At 29.3% G+C, this 18,089-nt stretch overlaps 1 protein-coding gene across 5 annotated transcripts in view; it reads right to left on the bottom strand.

Moving 5' to 3' along the window:
- LOC122533976 (protein N-terminal asparagine amidohydrolase) overlaps nt 1–18,089 on the bottom strand; it is a 32,383-nt gene that overhangs the window by 2,531 nt on the left and 11,763 nt on the right. For 2 of the 5 annotated variants that reach the window (XM_043664201.1, XM_043664202.1), the window contains exons 3-5: nt 10,670–10,857; nt 404–469; nt 31–213 (exon numbers count right to left, since the gene is read on the bottom strand). In XM_043664201.1, the coding sequence (XP_043520136.1) occupies nt 31–213; nt 404–469; nt 10,670–10,856 (436 nt within the window). In that variant the 5' untranslated portion in view covers nt 10,857. Of the gene's footprint in view, nt 1–30; nt 214–403; nt 470–10,669; nt 10,858–11,586; nt 11,606–12,059; nt 12,602–18,089 lie in introns of those variants that run through there. The other 3 variants (XM_043664205.1, XM_043664203.1, XM_043664206.1) reach the window with 3 other exon arrangements.

The raw sequence follows: 18,089 nt of genomic DNA, 5'->3' as shown, positions 1-18,089 counted from the left end.
GAGAGAGGAAAAAAGTGAAAAAAAACTTACAAAGAATATTGCAAAACAGTTCTTCGGAATAATTTCTTGGATCGGAATAACCACCGACGAGTTGTAGTTCTAGACGACCCTCAGGAAATCCAAGGGCAAGCTCGGTTACTCTCTGGATCATCGCTGCTGCCGCATCTTCTGTGCCAGCTCCATCCAAGTGGGCCAACGCAGCAGCACCTGAACCTGGGCAAGACGATCAAACGTATTTTGTATTGATTCATAAATATTGTACATTTAATATGTGCCCGCATGTTTGTATAAGCACCCACATGGCGCGTGTATTCAATTGTCTTCATTCGTTCTAATTATTCATCTATGTATTGTTTTTAATAATTGTAATTATAATATAAATAACTAATACATTAACACTTACCAGAATGCCTTACGACGACAATTATACAGGTGGTCATATCATCCGAGCCGATGATGCTTACATTTTCTAAAATAAAAGAATAAAAAGAAAAAAGTTAAGACTAATTGACAATAAAAATAACTTTACAATCAATCAACTAAGTAGGAAAAACTAAACTATTGCCTGACAGCAATTTTTTTTTGTACGATAAATAAAATATAGCAACGAAATGTTTCACTACATTATATTTCTAAGTCTAAGTCTTTTCCGTTTTGAATTAAATATACAACAATCTCCCTTTTGATGATGGTATAAGAGAGAATCACCCAGTATCGACTAACTAGGTTTCATTTTTATTTACCAGATATTAGTACTTTATTTGAATGAGCAAATAAATATCACAATCCTAAATATTATCAGGAAACTTTTAGAATTATATTATTTACTTCACTGTTCGGGAAATAAATTTATAGATTGATATTCAGTAAGTTAAAAATTTTTTAAAGTTAATTTTTTTCAGGCAGGTAAATGATCCTGTTTTATTTATATCTCTAATCTATTAAATATCCGAAAAGTCTTGTAATTTTTTTTTTTATATATAATACACTATGATCTAATGTGTTTATCGTACAATATCGATCATTGAGCTGTATTGCTCAAATTAATTAACAGATTGCCAACCAAAGAAAACAAATTTCTTTTATTTGCAAATTCCATCTGTTGGCAATTAGAATTAAATTATAATATGATCGTTTAGTCGTTCTTCTAACTTTTTCCGTAGAAATATACATATCTGAAGTTCTAAAACAGATTGAATAAATAACGAATACATAGATCAGGCAAATATTCATTATTTTATTTGCGATATCTGTAAAAATAAAATTTGAATAAAAATCTTCTATCATACTAACTATGTGTCTCTTTTTTAACATTGTTAATCATTTAGATCTAAAAATTTACTAATTTAATAATTGGTCGATTCTTTTCCTACGATAGTTACTTTTTTACTTTTGCAAATTATCAATATTTATTGTTAAATCTAAAAATAATTTTCATTCAATTAATGAGTTCGATTGAAATGATGAATTCATTTGTTGTTTGTTGAGTTTTACCTAAAAGTCATATATCAGAAGAATTTAGAATGGTGGGTACTGTTTGATTCTCTTCTGTTGATTTATTTATGTATTTGTGCCACCCTTTAATATATTGAACTATGCAGTATATTATTCAATTAACTATGTAATAAGATTTCCGAATGAAGTGACAAACAGAAAATAAGATATTTTTAAACAAAGTTACAAAAAGTTTATAAAATAACGTATCTTTAATTAACAAGGAAAAGTCACAACAGTCCGAATTCGATTTGGATGAAACTTTGAAAAATTGTCAAAAATAACAGATGCGTATTTTTTTTTTTAGTTATGATTCAGCATTAAAAGATTCATCAAAACTTTGGAATTGGTTTGAACATCCTCGGAATTTTCGACATCAAATTTTTTTTATTACATCGTGTTCTACTTGTTATAAGGAGAAAAAGTTTTCAAAATTCAATCATTCTTTTGGGAAAAAATGTTAAAGTTTCATTAGTTTTCGAACTCACTTTATTTGTAATGTTCTAACTCAAAATTTGTTTACACTTTACAGCAGTCTTACAGTGTCTTTATTGGCTCTCTTATTTTATTATTCACGTGTTATTACCACTGATTACTATTATATATGCTTTTTGTTCATAAGACTTGATGGCAATGCAATTTTTTTATTTGCAGGAAAAAAGTTGTTTACAATTCGAGTGAATAGATTACAAATCCGTTACAAACAGTTAAAACACCAAATTGAACGTGATTCAATTCGGGTGAAATGTAGAAATTTTATTTCGGGATTATTTTGAATAGCGAAGAGAAAAAAACAAAAAGAAGAAGGAAGAAAGACATGAGATGTATAATGGTCTACGTGCAACGATAGATATTATTTCCCCTGTATCTAACTGTAGAATGTAAGCATGTTACAAATAAAGTGAGTTCGAAAACTAACGAAACTTTAACATTTTTTCCTACGAAAATAATTAAATTGTGATTTATGGTTTCTTAGAAATATTAACCCGGGATTACCCACCTGGGGGTCTAGCGCAGGTACATCCCGGCGACTAGACCTTCACGTGGGTAATCCCGGGTTAAATAGAATATAATACAATAAAAAAGAATTTGAAAATTGATTTTGCAAGCCACTTTTTAAACAGATCTCTACTAATTTCAAAGTATAGAATTTATTTATGTAGAATCTTTCAAAGCTATAACAAATAATTTTTTGATACTCTGTACGTAACAACACTGCAGACAAGCGTCATATTATGTTACTCAACGGGCCACTGACAAATATATTTATTATATGATCTGTTTAGGTGATTCTACATTTGTAGATTCGTCCAGATTTATTATTGTTATTTATTGTTGTTATGCACTTATGCAGTCAGTACATGGTAACGAAATCTGATGTACGATCCGTTTTTTTAAATTTGTTTACTGATATCAATACACATAATTCTCTAACGTTAGTTCGCATTTCAGTTGAACAAATGACAATTAAGACTCAGTCTTGGTACACGAAAATGTTCAAACTTGTTTAAGAGATAGCACGTACTTCCTTTGAAGTGGGCCACTTTATGGACATTCATAGGAAACGGCCAAGTCAAGGAACGAACCATAAATATAGAATGTTTCTTTTATCTTACTCATCCCAATATCTTCGTTATTTTTATCGGTCCAAAAAAAAATATGTCAAGACAAAATTATTTAGTTTCAAACAACAAAATTATTTTTTTTTCGAGTTTTCAAGTCATCGTTGTTTCTTAAGTAGTAATGATATATTTTTCTTTTCGTAGCCAGAGAAAAATGCATTTCACATGTGTTTCATACATTGTCTTTCAAAATATAAAAAAGTTTTGGAGGAAAGTGATCAATTGAAGATTTGTTTATTTTTCATAAGTGTTGGCTTTAGTTTTGAAAAGCGTTAAGTCTGAATCAACAAGAAATCGGATATTTATTCCCAGATATTAATAAAAAACTTTTGGTACAATACATTGAATTTTGTCTATACAGATGTTATCAATGCATAGTTTTTACTGCAGTTGTTACTGTCAGAAGTAATCATCAAGATGATACGATATCGGCCGCAGTATCTATAAAATGTCCCATCTATAATCAGTATGATTAAACTTCGTTTCCAATAGAAATGGGAAACTAATTTTTAAATTTTTTTAAATTTGTAAGATTTCGGAACTATCGAAATTTGAAATGATAATTTTATTTTGTAATAGGAATGTGTTGTCTTAAAAATACTCCTATATATATATTTTTATTGATTACAAACAAAATACAAGCAAAAACATGACAACATAGAAAAATATCTAATCCAGTTTGTTTAACCTCTTGCGCTGGAATGACGTGCCATGCACATTTTGTTCCAAAATTGTAATATTTTCTCAGTTTTAAGTAAATTTAAGTAAAATAAAATAGGCAAAACAAATAATAAGTTTATTATTTCTCCATAATTTCTATCCAGTGATATCATACCGACGAGTTAAAAAAGAAAGCGACGAATTATTGTATACGGTTTGGTTACTCGTTATGGTCCGCAATTAGTTGCTAGCACAAGTGGTTAAGAACACTAATATTCGAAATCTTTCTGAATTTGATCTACTTCTTTTCTTGTCGACTATTATTTCGGCTATACTAAAAAGTCTCTCACATCATATTATTAATTCTAGTGTAATATTTCTTTTTTATACTTTCTTTAGGTTTAAATATTTTACACTGTCATTCTAAAATTAGTGAAGTATATATGTATTGCATCGAACATTTGAGGTACATTTGAATCGAACATTATTTATTCACGCTGCAAGTGATTCTTTATTCATTGATTTTATGGTTTTTTTTTTTACTAAAGTTTTTCAAATCACGAAAAAACTCGGAATTCAAAACACTTTTGGGTTTTAACGTTGCGAATAATCAATCCTTAGTTTCCACTTTAAAAAAAATTTTTTTTTTTATATTACTCGTTAAAAAGTAAAAGTTGAAGTTGGAAGTTTGTATTATAACACTGACTAAAAAGATAAATTGCACATTGAACGGAATCTCAAGATCTGAAATACCGACTGGGAGAGAAGTCACTGGCATTGTTGACTACCTAACAATGCACAGAGGATATGTTATATACTTTGTCTGTGTCACTGGTTTTCTTAGCATATTCTACGTTTGAACAGTAAATTGGAGAATTATGTATAATGATGTAATAAGTAAAATGGTGAAAGTTACTTAAGTAAAATGAAATCCGTTGCCAAATTGTATATTTCCAATTGTAGATTTCGAAACGCGAAATTAGTATCTGGAATTATTCTATTTTATATTATGTATCTGTGCATACAGATTTCCGGACAGCGGTAACTAATCGAGAATGCTATTATTTTTGTACGGTTTTCTGTTTTCCACTGTTTTTCATACACTAGGTTTCGTAAAATTATTTTCCGAACAGTAAAATTCCTGAAATTAAAATTTTGTATTTGATTTGGTTGTATATTATAGGTGTACTCTTTCATATCCTTCATAACACTTTTCAAATATCTGGACTGGCGGGGGGGGGGGGGGGGATTATTTAAAACAATATCCGATAAATACACATTTTAGTTATTTTTCCGAATTCTGTCTATTTCAATGTAATCTTTTCCTTAAACACTTTTTTTATTTTTTTTATTATTTAATATTTTTATATTACTAAATTATATTACTAAAACAAGAATATTATATTATTAAAATAAGAAATAAGGAGATGTTGGAAAAGTAATGTATTTTTCCAAAAAAAAAATACATGTTATAATTTTGGCAAAAAGTGCTCGTTTTTCACTTGAGTTCAGTGATTAGAGCAGCCAACATTCAATCGGTTAAATATTTTTTTCTTTTTTTGTATAAATAAATGAAAACATAATAATTTTTTAATTTAAACGTATGCTGCATTCAGAAAAGTTTAAAATCTAAATATAAACTCACAAAGCCTCTTTCCCGCCTAGACCTTTAAATGTTTACCTTTCTCAAAGACAATATATATTTATAAACTAAAGAAATATTATGTTTTCATATATATTAAAAAAAAAAAAAAAAATTTGGCCGCTCGGATACTGGACTGGGATTTGAATACTTGCTAGACAATTGCTCTATCTATTGAACTATCCTAGTAAAAAATGAGTATTTTCTCCTAAAATTATAAATACATATTGTATCTTCTTTTAGTTTGAAGAAATGATAGAGATATACATATTGCTTTCTCAATCTTCCTCGATTAATTTCTCATTCTAGTGATACAATAAAAAGGAAAAAATTGCATCAAAATAGGCAAAATTCAGAAGTCACCAAAATGTACATTTACTAGAAACTCTTTTATTATTTCATTAACTCAAAAACAAAGGTAAAATTTTTTTGAAATTCTTCTTAAAAAATTTCATATCGATCGGTCACTGGTGCTTTTCAGAACAATATTCCGAACAAGATTCCACAAGTTATGTATAATTCGTTATAGAATATCTCACTGTATATCTATAACGGACGTCACGGCGCAACGTATAGTTTCAACGCTAGCACTTCTCCAGCCTAAGACGTACACATTTGTTATTAATCTTATTACACATGTTACTTTATTTAGTGATAACGACGTTCGATGTAAATTCGACGTAAATTTGTCACCACTATTTGTTAAGGTAACGTCCAGATTTGTTACTATATTTGTGTTACCATTCGCTGTGCCAGTAAGAAATATGATAAGAATATGTAGTCTGTCCTTTGTTATTATATATCGTGATTCATTACTTGATTCGATAATTATTTAGAAAGCGGATGTCATCACCGGTTTCAATGATTTTTAAACATGTTGCAAAAATCAACATTTTGAACAACCTCCTTCCCTTTGCATGTAACCGAATTCTCTTAATTCTCGAAATATTTACAAAAATAAAACTGCTGCTTTCTAAATATGTAATTATCTTTGATTTGACTATTTCGATAAATAATGACATAGTGGTCCATTTTGGAGGAAATATTTAACGCACTATCTTTCGAACGAATTTGGATATCAGTAAACAAATTTAGAAACAGATTCTGCATCATAAATGCATAAATATGTATACAGTAACAAATGTGAACGCATCTTTAAACAAATTTAGAAATAAGTCCTGTATCGAACTTCATTACCATTAAATATCTACATATGTATGTAAGTAACGTAAATAGCAGTATATATATATATATATAAATGTGGACGAATTTTTACTGATACCTGATACTCAGACTCATAACTCTTTACTGTTATTTTATTATGTTCTAGTTGAATAAATGATAAAAAATCTCGGTACGTGAAGATAACTAAGCTTCTTTAAGAAATAAAACGTTACTTCTAAAGCGGGTACTCATAAAGCGGGTTATTTTTTTCTGGATTTATTGGAACAATCGAATTAAGTATGTAAGTAACTTCACACTGGATGAATAAAAATAGCTCGCAAATAGTTCGCTAGCAAAATCATATTACAGATACGTACGTTTTTCATGTACTACCTTTCAGGGAAAAATTGTTCGCTATTCGTTGTTTCAAGTATCCACAGCGAATATGGCTCGTGAACTGTTTGCGAACTGTAGTATGGATTCAATATAATGAATTACGAGATGTAGTAATAGGGCACACCATCTACATTTCTTATCATGACATATTGGGTAACCGTAGTATAACGAAACAAGATATGATAATAAATGTATGCGCATCCTCTGTCGCATGAACGCTACGCAGTGTTGTCACCAATGCTGTGAACGTTAAAAAAAGAATTCTTAAGCTAACTACTGAGACAACAGGATGCATCACGAAATAGCCCCACATTATTTTAGACACTTCCAATGATTTGGCAAAAAAAGTCTCAAACAAAAGTTAAATAATTTTCAGTCGGCTACACAAAATTTCTAAAAATTTATTTTTTCATTAAAAAGTCAAGGTTATTTTATATTTCACACTATATGTTATATATCACGTTATACTTTTTGAATTCACAATGTTGAATTCACAATGTTAATATCAAGATGGCCTACTATATCATGTTCTTCTTATGACCTTGAATTCAGGAATCACGAATTGTTTGACGTGTAATGACAATAATATGTGTTGCAAAACGTGGAAACCATTTCGAATATTTACTCTCATAATTATGTAAGTAAATAAATTATGTTGTAAATAAAATTTAATTTTCACTTGTGTTATCACGTATTTTTCATTTTTCTTTTCTCTGATTAAGATACAAGGATGTTATGTTCTATGTACAGTGCTGTTTTTAGAATAGAAAACTGAATTTTTGTTATACAGGGTATCCCGTTTGAAAAGTCCCACGCAATTATCTCCTAAAGCCAAACTATTAGATATAGATAAAAATGTTTCAAGTACAACTTACTTTGTTTCAAGAAGTACCTTATAATGATCATAAATCTTGGTCTAGGTAGATATGCTTCCGAGATTTTTAAGATGACCTTGGATTTTTAAACGAAACAATGTATTTTTCTTCAAATGAACATATAGCCTATTCCATGATTTATCATATGTAAAACATTCTGAAACATGGGAGATAGAGTAAATCAGTGCATTGACATTCAAGATCACTATTTCAATACGAAAAACAAAACAATAATTTTTTAGTAATTCAACGCGGATAACTTTTGAAAGGCAGTAAATGACCTCGAGTACAACATATAATAGGTTGACGAATTTCTCTGATGGAATGGGAACTTGAATTCTCGAAAAATGTCCTCCTCGAAACAAAATAAGTTTTACTTGAAACATTTTTTTCTATAACGAATAGTTTAAAGTTCAAGAGATAATTACGTAAGACATCCTGTGTGTAGTTACTCTATTTCAATACTTCAGTTTCAAATGAATCTAAATTAACTTAAATTTTCAAATTTCAGTTTCACTTTTTGAAAATCTTTTTGTTGAGTTTAGCATTTTCTGCTAATATGTTATAAATTTTATTGAAAAAAGATTTTTTTTATCTGCTGTTTCCGAATTCTTAAAAAATCAAACTTTGAACAGTGAGTTCACGCACTTTAAATTTTAATTATTAAAAGAATATTTACGTATCTATTATTTTCTGCTCATCAAACCTGCAATGTTTCATCTAAATCCGTTTACAATCTTTCGAGAATTGATATTTTTTGTTAACTACGTATTCTATTGCATGTACATACATGTTCCTTTATTTTGGATATGTGCATTCATGTGAAAGAATTCTAACCCATCGCACCATTCTATAGTGTAGATTCCTATAGTGTAAATGTATATATATTCGTGAAAACACGGAGCTACAGTTAATCAAACAAAAATTTTGCTAGTTAACTCAGCATTTAGTTATCATTATAGTACAAGTGGGATCAGAGAGATTGTATAGCATAAAACAAGAAGAAAGTTAAGAATGAATGCGCAAAAATTGCGTTAGATGCTTTGTTTCTAAGAAAAACATATTTGAAAATCAATTGTATTCTCATACACTTAATTAATCATTAGCACTATGGATTTCGCTACTGCTACTGGCTTCTTTTGTATACAATATCAAGTTTATTTACGATGTATGTTTATATTTAAAACAAAGAATTATCGCAGTTTTTGAAGAAATAAAAATGTAAGCTACGCTGCAACAGCAAAATTTGATTCAGAGAATACAATTTTGCACACAATAAAGCGGTCAACATTTTGAATAATAGGTAATTTAAAAATTGTAAAAAACCTATTAAAAACTACCAAACAATCTAAGTACAATTAAAGCCATAATATCCACTTTATTATCATTATTGACTATATTTAACTTATTTTCTATGCATCATAATAAGTAAATATTAATAGTAAGTTAGTTCTAATATGCACAATAGTGGTTTATGGTGAATTTGTAATGTCAATTTTTAGTTAGTTAATGCACGCAAATGTATTTTTCTCAAGAACTCCTTAACGTAATTTCATCATTCTTGATTTTCACCTTGTTTTGAACTATACAATTACCTTGACTCTATTTGTATTGTGTAGGATCTATCTGTATGATTTATTACTAAAAATGTAGAGTTTTGAAAAAACTAAAAGACTAATCCTCATAAGCAATGAGTTAAACATATCTTCCATATTAAGCGAATGAAAACAATGAAAATTTATTTTGCCTGATGAATGAAAACGTCAAAATTTATTTTGCCTGTTACTCTTCAGAAATAAATAAGTATATGTAGATGATAAGCGCAAATACAGGTATACTAAATGAGTATATTCCAACTCATTGTCATCAGAACTCGATATCAACTTTGTATTGGAACATAAATATCGATTCGCACTGTTGAATTTAAGTCAACTAGCAAATATAACAATTTATATAATTAATATTTATATAATAATACGATATATATAGAACTGTTGTGTTGTAAAACTGAGTCTTGAGCCTCGAGATTCGAAAGCCGCGGTGTTCAAGTCTTAAGGGTCTAGAATTTTCTGTGTTTGAACCTAGAGCTATAAAAAGTTTAAGTCTTCAATGCTCGAACTCTTAAATTCGGAACTACATACATTCTAGATTGTATATACATCAATGTGTATACAATTATCAAATTGTAAACAGTATCAGAGACTAAGAAATGCCGACAATATTATTTATTTTAACCTTAAGAACGTTGAGATCCGTATGACGTTAAGAAAGCTCCGTATGACAATAGTTCTAAAAACTCAGCCTTTTAAAATTGAGCCTTGAAGCTTCAATGATTTTATGTAACATTATGTAGAACAAATAAATATAGAATACAGTAAACTTGTCGGAGGACAAATAATTTATATAATTGGAGTTCATAAGAATTCATAAATTCTTCACGAATTCACTTTATTAGTGATTTTTCGTTTATATAATAGGAGTTCAAGTTTAAAAGAAGTGGATTTAGCCAGCAAGAGTTCATTTAATCAAACCTTGATTGGAATTTGACTTAAATAGAGTTCGTATAACCGGAGTTTTACTGGTTTATTATTTAATATTTCATTTCATTTAAATATTTAAATAATACTAACTATTAAATCTTTAATTATTAATATTAATATTTTACTTAAATGTTGAAAAGATAATATAATAACTGCGCTCTCTCTCTCTCTCTCTCTCTCTTCTTTTCTCTATGTGTGCGCATGTATAATACATAAAGATATGCAGAAAAGAGGTCAACACGAGTTGTACAGATGCATGCAAAAGTTTATATTTACTGTCGTGTGGCAAAGTAGCGGCCATTTCCCGTTGGCGTACGTAAAGAAGACCCATTGGACCCACTAATTTTGCTGGCATCGAATGAAGTTGTGCTGCAGTTTCACGATATACTGGATGAGCTGCATACAGAGATCTGCTATCCGTTGGAATGTCCTCTTGTAGGACTCCGTTTACCACAAGCACCATTCTGTGCATTAAACCATTTAAATTTTGTTAAAAATTGAAATCACAGTAGTAAATAGTAGACATATCATACATAATTGTATTATATCGTAAAAATTAATCGTAAAAAATAATATCATGCCAAAATATTTTGTAACTCGTCATATACTGCTCACAAAAATTGGGGGATATTTCAAAATGAATATGAAGCAATAAAGAAAGAAGCATTTGATTTTTTTTTCTTTTTTTTATTAAATAACTTTCTTTGACTTGTCATTTGCTTTTCTGATGTTCTTGATGTTCTTTAAAGAAAAAAATCAAATGCTTTCTTTTTTTTATCGCTTCATATTCATTTTGAAATATCTCCTAATTTTTGTGAACAGTATATATTAAAGGGCGATACACAGCTATTTATATAACACAATGAAACATATAAAGCTATTGCTTTCTTTATCAATATTCTCATGAAAGAAAAAAATGGAATGTAAATTTTTAGTTATAATTTTGAACAATAGATTAAAAATAAATATTGAAATAAGAATTAACATAAAATATTTTTAATAGCATATTTTCTCGTTCTAATATTACGTCAAAACTGGTTGTGAGATTGAAAGATCGAAGATCAGCGGCAAACATTGTTGGCATTCGGACTCTGTCGTTTGTGTTAATCGTGTTAACGATAAAAACTCGGAACAATCGTGCCAACTAACCAACCAGTCAATCAACCAACTAGCCAGCCTTCCTCTTAACTTACTCGAAAGGTTAAGGTCATTCGCCTTGAATGACATTCCACGTTTAACCTTTCGTTTGTTTAACGAGATTATTAACAAACCGAGAAATGAAACTGGCGTAAGTTTTCTTGAGATTCACTTTGCTTGTCCTCCCCTAAAATGATTTTCTATCAATACTTTTACTTGCTTCCAAGTAAGAATGTAAAGGTGGAAAATGAAGAAGAAAATATTAACTTGTGTATACGCATTTCGAAACATACTAATAAAAAGATATTTTATACAATGAAACGTTTTGATTTGGTTGGTTTGTATTGACAACTGTTACTATTTAAATTTTCATTATATTTTAATTATAATTTCATGAAGTTTTCGAAAGGAAAATTTAAAAAATTTTAACAAATTATAACAAAAACATCAGAGAAAAGACAGCTTAACATGACAAATATTTTACTTTAATCTTTTTTGTTTTTTGTTTCTTTTTTTTTACAAAGCTCACCTTCTGGAAATAATTATAAAATATTTTTAATCCTTACTTTCCTTGATATGATGATTCTCAAGAAGCAATTTAAAAGATAAAAATCCTTAATGTCTCTTTGTTAATTAATTAGTCCTTAATTTTACAAAATCTTCACGTAATCGGATAATTTACACTGATAGACGAACTTATTGAAATTATATACACGTTTCCATCGATGATATTCAAAGTAACACAGAAGGTAAAACATCGAACAGAAGTTTGATTCAAATTTTACAACTGAAATGAGTAGATAGTAAATGTGCTAATTAATATTTCGCAAAATTGACTGGTAGTCTCGCATGCATGCGAGCAATTTGTAAAACAACACAGATACACAAAATCGAAGGAGAGTGTTCAATTATAGTATATGATGCACAACGTTTATAACAGAAAAATCAATCATAATTCGATCACAAAAGAACATTTGGAAGAATATTGATCTTAAATCAAATACACGGCTACGACTAAACATTCACAGCAACGTTTCATTCAATCGTCGTCTCAGTTAAGCTGAATTCATTAACAAATCGTACTAATTATGGCTTCTATTATCGGTTAAAATGCCGATTGGTTGATCGACGTGATCCATACGCGGGTAGTGGGATGGGTTAAAATCCAGTCAGGACCAATCGAAGCGGATGGTACCGATCAGATATCGAGTCGCTGCGCCGCCGCCGACACCATCATCATCATCATCGCTGCCGCCGCCGCCGCCGCCGTCGCCACCACCACTACTGCCACCACCACCGCTACCACTACCACCACTACTACCATGAATAAGAAAATAACATGTTTGCTTCGCTTCTATTCTTCTTTTTTTTCATCATCTCTTTCTCACAAAGAGTCTTAAATCAAAATTTTTGCAAGGCAATTTCTTCCTTTTTGCTTATTTGTTTATTGTAAATGATAAGTACATTTAGAGATGCTTCGAATTTGACCATCACCAGATCAATGGTAATATACATCTAATTCAACGCATATATTTTTATTAAAATTCGTTGGAATGCTACATCAGTTTATATCTCATACTCTTGTTTGACTTAAAAAGTACACTTACTTGTATACTTAAAAAATAACAGATAAAGAAACACTTTAAAGCTGAAATTTGAATTGTTGATTTTGAAAAATTCAATTATGCAAATATGGAATTTTCCATATATTTTTTTTCAATTACTTATCTAGAGTTAAAGAAATTATAGAGAAAGATATAAGAATCGTAAAGAAAAGATAAACATCAGAATAAGGATGCAGTCAAATTGCGCATGATTATATAAACTGTATTTTAATGACTTTTATCTTGATCAGTCTACATATTCATGCTCTTTGATATTCCTAAGTTTCACATCAAATTTTTCCTTTCCTAAAACAGTTTTGAACAACTATCATATAGTAGATCTAAATTATATAGTAGAATTAAATTAAACTTGGACTAAAGTTGGAAGAAAGAATGTCTACTTTTTCTTTTGTTCTAAATCTTACATTCGGCATGATAGTGTATATGATACAATATATTAATTGTATATTTTCATGTTAAAATGAAGGAATTAAAAATTGAGTTTTTAGTAATATATAACATATAATTTGTAACATAATAATATAATATATAAATAATTTTTAGTATAATTAAAAATAGTCAAAGTATAATTTATATTATAATTTTTTTATTATTTTATAAATATAACGTATACCTACATGCTTATGTAAATTGGCAATATTTTTGATTCTATAGGGGACATATTTCATTATAATAAATAATGAAGTTTGTTGACTCGGTTTCATTAGGTGTACTAATAAATTTTAAAGCGTTTCTTCGAAAATTCAAGTTTTATTTGTGAAAAAATAAAACTGCATTTAATAATTAAAATATCCTCAACTACTTTAGTTGTTGCCATCTGTCAGACAGTTTACGAATTCCAATATTGAAAAAAAGCGATGAAATCATACTCTTCTCTGCTTCTTCAAATGTTTTAAAACGTGCATCAGACAAAGCACTTTGCATTGATCGAAACAAATGATAATCAAAAGGGACTATATCTGAACTAGACGCCGGATCCTCCAAAACTTTTCAACCAAGCGTCCATAATCGTTTCTTTGATCGACATAGCAACGTGAGATCTAGCGTTGCCATGAAAAATGCAATTTTATACGTAATCCTTTGCCATTATGAACGTTTACGACCGATTTCTATCGCATTCTATTGTTATTTGTAGCGATCAACATTGAACAAAGCTTCCAGTTCATCAATTTTAATCTTTATAGACACCGTTACGTTTACAATCGCTAACAAAAATCACCATCTTTAAATCGTCTAAACCAAAACTCACACGTGCTTGTCTCCAAGTATAGAACGAAAATCGATTCATACGTTTTTGTAGCAGTTTTTTCGCTATAAACTCATATCAAATGCCAATGATGAATAAATTCTTTCTTGTTTGCCATTCTCAAACTGCTTAATTTTTATATAACTCATTTTTACAGTATTGCTAAATTAGTTGTCATATTTAATACTGAATCTGACAATTATCATAAAATGACAAAAGAGCGGAAAATGCTTGAATTTTAAATGATTATATGTTAGCCAAAAAACGTTTTAAAACTTAATAAACGATCCAAATCGTCCATCGAGATGAAATTTAGAAGATTTTATATATATATATATATATATATATATATATATATATATATATATATATAAAGAATTTCGTATATAAAATTTGAACTTTGAGAACTCTCCCATTCAAAGTATATAGATCTTGAAGTATAAGGCATTTTCTTGTAATTATATGTATATTAGATTTCAGATTTAGATAGTTGGAACAATAGTATTGATTTGGATTAGGTAAATTTTCGGCTAAGACCGAAATTGTTCTTATCTAACTTTCGTGTACATTATTATATTACGAATACACATACACTAGGTTTTGTATATAAAATAAATGTTAATATTAATTAACAATTAATAACAATTTCCCAATTTCATCTCGATCGGACCGAGATCATTCAAAACAATATCTATAATGACTAGTGTATATACATATACATATATATCGCAAAACATAAAAAAAAAGTTATACTTCTCAAAGTGTATACGTTTTTGGTTGTAGTAATAGTATTTTTTTTTCGTACTTTTTTCTACCGTCGGTAAATAAAATATGGATACAAGTATAATACTTATGAAAGCATGGTTAATGAAAAAATATAGATTGCAAATATCTACTCTTGCCTTCATGTTCATCAATCAGATAACTAGACAGATAAATAGAAGAATTAAACAAAAGAACAAATGTTATATTGTAACGGAAAAAGAGCAGTGAGAAAAAGGACTTAAGGGAAAATAATGAAAAGGTAAGAAAGAAAGAGAGAGAGGGAGAGAGGGAGAGAGAGAGAGGAGAGAGAGAAGGAATGAAAAGAAACATCTTGGTTGTTCGTGACCCCATAATCGGCGGAGAGGTAGATCGGTTGGTTGGTTGGTTGGTTGTTGGTTGGTTGTTGGTTAGCTGGCTGGCTAGCTGCCTGTACAGATCGAACCACACGGAAATCCACTTGAAAAGTAGCCATTAGCTTAATTATTGGCCTTTGGTAGAGAGACTGTGTGCATGTTTGCCAGAATACGATGCAACGTGTCCGACGGTTTTTCTGTCCAATACAATTGGTTAGGAATTCTTTTCCACGACATTTTGCTCAGAATCTATCATTAACTTCGCCAGCTAATTATAATAGTAGCAAAAAGAAACGAAAATGTTACATTGTTCGACGAAAGTGCAATGAAATGCCTATTATGAAAATAAAAGATAAGTATTTGTTAATAAACAAAATTAATATTTATAATGTAATTAAGGATGAAATAAAATTTGAATAACATTTGAATGAATGTTTGTGCGACAGTTCGATGAAAATTGACGAATGTGAGTCTCGATCAATCTTTTGATCAAAATTTTTTATACAATCTTTATTGTTTCCGAAAATATAATTTAGAAACGGCATACCAGAAACTTCTCGTTCTGTGTTCTTTTATTTTTCACCGATTACTTGCAGAACGCACGCTGACTATGTAGCTATACTCGCACCACGTATGTACACCTACGTATATACAGCCAATTATAATTGCACAGCTAGGATGCGGCTACGCAGTTATTTATTTAAGCGTACAAAGGGCTATTAACGAGTACCTTTCCTTGAATCACCTTCTCCGTGGAACTGGTATTCTAATGACCAATGATTTCACTGGGAACATTTACCCCAACTATCCCACTACATGACTTTGCTCGAGCGAAACGAATATTTTCAATCGAACGATTTTCTACTTGGCGTCCATTTTGTTCTGCTTTATTATTTCTAGAACCTTTGATTCTTTGGTTTAGTTCGATCCTTTGCAACGGATAATACGTCTGCTTTTTTTTATTTTAAAAAAAGCGTGTAATATTCAAAAATAATCACGTAATATTTAGAACGTATCAAGTATCGAGTGTAGGTATATATAATCGTGACAATTACCGTTATCATTGTTGTTGTCAAATGTAGAGATAGATCTTAGGTAAGCGAATATGAAATATAATATGGATGTCACAGTTGGTAGTAGATGAAAATTCGTGTTATTATTATGTTAACATTATTGCGTCATATAAAAATTGGCTGAATAGTTAAAACACGACAAATACGTTACAAGAATGTCCATTAATAATTATTCTCACCTAATTCGTATATTGTATGTACACAGTCTATATAATATATAATAGTAACAAAATATAGTATAAGTATAGTAGTATATGAAGTCTGGCGAGCAGGGACCGCGCAAAAGATCAATGGAAAATTTCACGGCGTTGCATCGGTTCGATTGCAAATGTCACGAGTAAAATGATAAATTATTATTACCAACATAGAATTGTTTACGCGAAATAAGGAAGAAGCAAAACGAGAAATCAAATAATGAAATCGAATTATTCCGCAATAACGAGACGAAAAAAAAAAAAAAAAAAAGGAATTGACATCATTTGGTAACGTGTTTTATCTTTGATGAAATTGACTTACGACTCATTGTCAGTTGTATTATAATGATAATTTGATGATTCAACTTTAAAAATTTCCTACTACATATTTCTAGCAATTCTAATTGAGATAAAAATTCGATAATTCTTTTCTGTTGCAACTTATATTATAAAGAATCAAATTAGTCCTTTATTTTAATTAATTTCAATTGTTATTTATAACAAATGCAAATGTAATTTTCATTTAATTACATGCTTGTCTAAATGCTTAATTGAATTTATTTCGAATTTCACGTGACTTACAGAATTTTAATTGCAGATAGCGTAAATAACGAAGTGTGAATAGTGATAAATAGTTATTGCAAATATCGTCTATTAAAAAAATATGAAATATCGTGACCAAATATGTAATAATAACTACTTGCTTCGATTTTATTGAAGACAATTCTTTTTCCTTTTTTCTCGGGGTCGCATGAATTATTAATTTCGTTAATAAATTCCAGCAATAGGTGATTTAGTACATAAATTATTTGAATCAATAGATAAAAAAGATAAACATAATATAAGAAAAGATTACCGCAATTATGTCTACGTGTATAGATTCTAATGCGATCACTCCAAATCAGCTATTACTATTAATCAGTATCATTTATTATCAACGATTTTCGTTATATCTAACAATAAGAATCTACAACACGTTCAACATACCATAATAAATAAATTTTTATTAATAAATATGTTTGTACGTTTGTCGATGAGTTTAAATCTTCGTTGAATTTTTAGTATGTACGTACATAATCTAAGATAGAAAATTTATCAAAAAGGTTATCGACGGAAACCGAGCAGAAGACATTCTAGCTTATCGATTTGTCCTTTTTTACAAACGTGATAGACGTAAATAATTTACGATTCAAAGCGACTTTACTTAAAGCATTCAGTTTTTTTCCTCTTTCTAGATTACAACTAAAAGAAATAAATGACTATATCGTTTCTCGATAAGATTAGTATACGACAAGAGCATTCG

The sequence above is a fragment of the Frieseomelitta varia genome, unplaced genomic scaffold (assembly GCF_011392965.1).
Source record: "Frieseomelitta varia isolate USP_RPSP 00005682 unplaced genomic scaffold, Fvar_1.2 scaffold_564, whole genome shotgun sequence".
In the NCBI taxonomy this organism is placed as follows: Eukaryota; Metazoa; Arthropoda; class Insecta; order Hymenoptera; family Apidae; genus Frieseomelitta; species Frieseomelitta varia.
This window is presented reverse-complemented; position numbering and strand designations above follow the sequence as displayed.